The sequence below is a fragment of the Lutjanus erythropterus genome, unplaced genomic scaffold (assembly GCF_056507025.1).
Source record: "Lutjanus erythropterus isolate fLutEry1 unplaced genomic scaffold, fLutEry1.hap2 Scaffold_155, whole genome shotgun sequence".
NCBI lineage: Eukaryota > Metazoa > Chordata > Actinopteri > Lutjaniformes > Lutjanidae > Lutjanus > Lutjanus erythropterus.
The window spans coordinates 1,745,462-1,749,613 of NW_028146632.1; the positions used below are offsets into that span (position 1 = coordinate 1,745,462).

Below are 4,152 nucleotides of genomic sequence, written 5' to 3' on the forward strand. Positions count from 1 at the left end.
ATACAATAAAACTGATGCATCAGAGGAAAAAAACGCAAAGCAACCGAACAATTTAAATCCTAACGAGAAAACAGCGCAACAAACTGAAGTGGACTGTGTGAAGAACTACAAAAACAAAAAGAGACAACCTAAATGAACAGTATTGGGAACTGATAACTGATTGGTAACAGAGGTCATTCAACCGATTGAACTGATTTGCTTTCCCTCTTTGTTCCATTTGTTCCTGTTCATGTCCATGTTGTGAAACAATTTTTTTTTGGGTCAAGCCTTTTAATGGAAATGGTTAAAAATCAGGACAATACACGTTCTACCTTTTACTAAAGTAATTGTCAGTCCCTTATTGTGGTTGGAGGTTTCTTTTCACTCTAAGCAGAGTTACCATTGCCAATCTCCTTGCGAATCTTAGTTATTTGAGCCCTGGGTTGTGTAGACTCAAACAGTTGTGCTTCTGAAAGACCAAATTGATTCAGATTTAGATTCTTTTTCCTGACTACACGGTAAAGGGGTTACACCAGGACCAGGCTTGGGAAGTAACGGATTACTTGGATTAGGATTACATCATCTAGATACAAAAAAGGTAACTAATCCATTACAGTTAGAAAAAAAGACAGTCTGTTTAAAGTTACATTTAGTAAAAATAATGATTTTATTTTTAGCAGGATTACAACATGAAAATAAAAGACGATATACCACCATGCTGAGTGCACACACATTACACACAGCACTTAAGTCTCACTAAACCAGCTAATGTTCCAGTCAATTCATTATCATGTCCTCTAGTAATTTAAAGTGTTGCACTATATGGAAAAGAACTTATTTTTGGCCTTTAAATCTATCACTCAATTGCAAAGGAACAAATAGCTGGACAAATTAATAAACCTAACAATGAACGTAAAACATTTGGCTACACAATTGCATCATACTTTATATTGTGGTAATCCAAAAGTAACAAAAAGTAATCAAGTTCATTACTTTAATATTGTAATACTTGGATTAGGTTCCAGCAGGTAAGTAGTTACTGTTTAAGAGTACTTTTTTTTTTAATTGTAACCCTTTCAGGCCTGGTCAGAGCTAAAGAAACATTTTGTAAAAAAGGCCTCAACATACATCATTTGCATACAAATTACCTGCTTGCCATGTGGAACGGGCGTTGGGGCGTACACAGGGGTAGGCAGATACGATGGAACAGCTTGATCCATCGCATCCAAAATGGCACTGCTGAACCGGATGGGATTCAGTGGGATGAAGCACTCCTTCAACACCACCTGTAAAAAAAAATGCAAGAAGACTATTGCTGAAAATTTGTCTTGGTAAAAACCAGAAAAGACACAGCATAATAAAAACATGACAAACCTGCTGGTGAACCATCCTGCGTTTGTGTGCATCAGAGGACTGCGGGATGTCCTCAGGATGGTTTCTCTGTAATGACAAATATAGTTTGTATGTAAGATGAGTACCCTTTGATCATTACTACATTAAACTGCTTAAGGAAACTTTTTTTTTCAAAAAGTCACAAACATAACAACAGTGTCTAAAGTCTTACCTTCCGGTTCTTGCCAACAAGCGTCCATTCAAAAGGATTTGACGGACGTGGCACAACAATCTCTCCCTTCACGACCACCTTGGGAGCAAATGTTCTCACAGGAGGTGGTGGTTTGTGAGGAACCTTGGGTTTTTCAAGCTGCTGATAGGCCGAAACCCACAGCAGCTGGGCCAAGATCTGCATGCCACCATCATCACTGAGGTGGACCTGCAAATAAACAACAAACAATAAAAAAAAAAAAATCATTCACAGAAAAGAAATTTTACAGTCAATATGAATCTGCAATGCACTAAACCTGACATATCAAATTCAAAGAAGCATACATAAAACTTCTCCATTTGACATTTCACAATTACATATTCCACTTACACCATCTCTGCTCCACAAGTCTAGGCGGTCAAGGGGGAAGTGCTCAGCAGTGGGGTAATACTTGATCCCTGTGGGGGTGGAGAGCATTGAAGCAGCTAAAGAAAGCAGTGACTATAACGATTAAAATATTTATTAATTCGGTTTGACTAAGAAGATATTACCTGTTATACAAGTAACTGCACTGGGGCTACAAACTTTTGAAACTTACCCATGCTGGCTGCCACTCTGCGGAACTCTTGGCGCATAAGGTCTTGCAGAACCAAGTCAACGTTAAGATGAGGCGTGAAGTCCTGGACAAAGACCTACACAAAATAATAGCTGTTATTACAAAACTGCATTTTCTTCTCAAAATGTCATAATCAAAAATATATATTATTTTAGTACACCTAATATAACCAACTTGCTTATAGTACTAAATATTATCTACTACTACTACTACTAAAAAAACAAAACAAAAAAAACAACATACGTTTGGCCAGCGACTGCACGTGCTCAAGAGGAGCTTGCGGAAGGACACTCCTGCCTCGTCGACGGTCCTGCTCGCTGTCAGGTCGTTGCTGGGGGCCATCACGCAGACTGCGTCGGGTGTCCGAGCGACAGCGAAATGAAGCAACTCGGTCCTCAACTCAGCAGCACAGGCCCCCGGGGTGGACATAAAGCCAAAGGAGACGCGTCCTCCTGGCATCGTCACAAATGGCTCCCACAACAAGAACGAACTGAAACAAGAAAAAAGTTTTTTGTTTTTTTTAACAATTAAAATGTTTTGCAATTCCTCAACTCAAGAAATTTGTTCTTAAATTCTAAAATAATATTACCTTCTTGTCTGGTCTTCGGCTGGAATGACCAATTTGTGACTGCGTCCAGTCAGGGAAGAAATTGGCCACTGCAACACTTTGTGGCAGTAACCAGTACCGCGAGCTATTCATGAGCAAACAAAAAAAGATAACAAATAGCAATTAAAAACAAAAATGCAAAAATACTTTACAATCATGTGACAATGTACACCTTACACATACAAGGAAAACATTTGAGAAATCACTTGGCAACATACGTGCACAGGAGTCGGTGCAAGTCGGTGCTGAGGTCCGAGGACCACAGTACGGCGCTCCGCCATTCTCCTCCTAGCTGCCTGCGAACGGCGGAAGGACTTGTCCCTAGGCATCTGAAAGTACATAAACACAATAGATTAATGGTGAACTGACAAGACATTCTCAGCCCACAGTTTGTGTACATTTACATTTTTTAAATACACCTATAATTAAGAGAACAGCAGTGGAAGTATTCAGATCCTTTACTTACAACTGACAGTAGAGGATGTGCTGACTGCCAATACACCAACTCTGCATAAATACCTCATATAACCATGCTTTAAAAAAATTCATACTATCCCTTTAAGTAAAGTAATAGTAGCACAGTATGAAAATATTCCACTACAGATAAAACATACATTTAAAGATATATGACTATCACAAGAAGGGAATGATGGCCTCACAAGACATTCTTAGCGCAAAATTTGTGTATATTTACATTTTTTAAATACACCTATATTAAAAAAACAGCAGTGGAAGTATTCAGATCCTTTAATTACAACTGACTCCAGAGAATGTGCTGACTGCCATTTACACTGAATGCATAAATACCTCATATAACCATGCTTTAAAAAAATTAAAACTATCCCTTTAAGCAAACTAAAAGTAGAACAGTATGAAAATATTCCACTACAGATAAAACACACATTTAAAGCTACATGACTATCACAAGAAGGGAATGTCTGTTGTAAAAGTAGAATCTGAAATGCTTTTTTTAATGTAACTAAACAAAATAATCTCACACAGTGAACAACCGACACTGTTACACAAATATTTCCTTATGAAACTGATAGATACAACTGTGCACTTTCATATAAGTCCCTCTCACCAAATTTAGACCAAGAATCCTGTTGCTGCCTCCTTAATGCATAAAAAAACACACTTAATTCAAACTCAAAGTAAAAAAAAACACTACAACAGTATTTCTTTGCTTTTCCACGTTTCCAGCAATCATCAGATCTGTTTTGGTCAAAATACGACTATAATTGGGTTAGGGTTGGGGGGGGTGGTAGCATTACTGTCACTGGACCAAAGTCCATTCACAAAACCAGCAATTTTCCTTCATAAAGTATCTTACAATACACTTCCTTCAAACGGCACAGCAACCAAATAAATACGACCACAAACACCTGAGTTACTTTCCATTTCTTT

At 38.1% G+C, this 4,152-nt stretch overlaps 1 protein-coding gene across 1 annotated transcript; it reads right to left on the minus strand.

The window, feature by feature from the left end:
- Positions 1-261: 261 nt before the first annotated feature.
- Positions 262-3,074, minus strand: LOC146304376 (uncharacterized). The gene is made up of 9 exons (XM_084714185.1): positions 2,960-3,074; positions 2,728-2,830; positions 2,382-2,628; positions 2,121-2,214; positions 1,913-1,980; positions 1,544-1,750; positions 1,354-1,419; positions 1,128-1,265; positions 262-267 (listed from the first exon to the last, which is right to left on the minus strand). The coding sequence occupies exons 1-9, from the start codon at positions 3,072-3,074 to the stop codon at positions 262-264; spliced, it is 1,044 nt and encodes a 347-aa protein (XP_084570311.1).
- Positions 3,075-4,152: the final 1,078 nt, after the last annotated feature.

Coding starts and splice junctions, on each gene's coding strand:
- LOC146304376 (XM_084714185.1), bottom strand. CDS start 3,074: ATGCCTAGGGACAAGTCCTTCCGCCGTTCGCAGGCAGCTAGGAGGAGA. Junction 2,831..2,959: donor ACCGACTCCTGTGCACGTAT/GTTGCCAAGTGA, acceptor GCTCATGAATAG/CTCGCGGTACTGGTTACTGC. Junction 1,981..2,120: donor CAGAGTGGCAGCCAGCATGG/GTAAGTTTCAAA, acceptor CCACCCCCACAG/GGATCAAGTATTACCCCACT.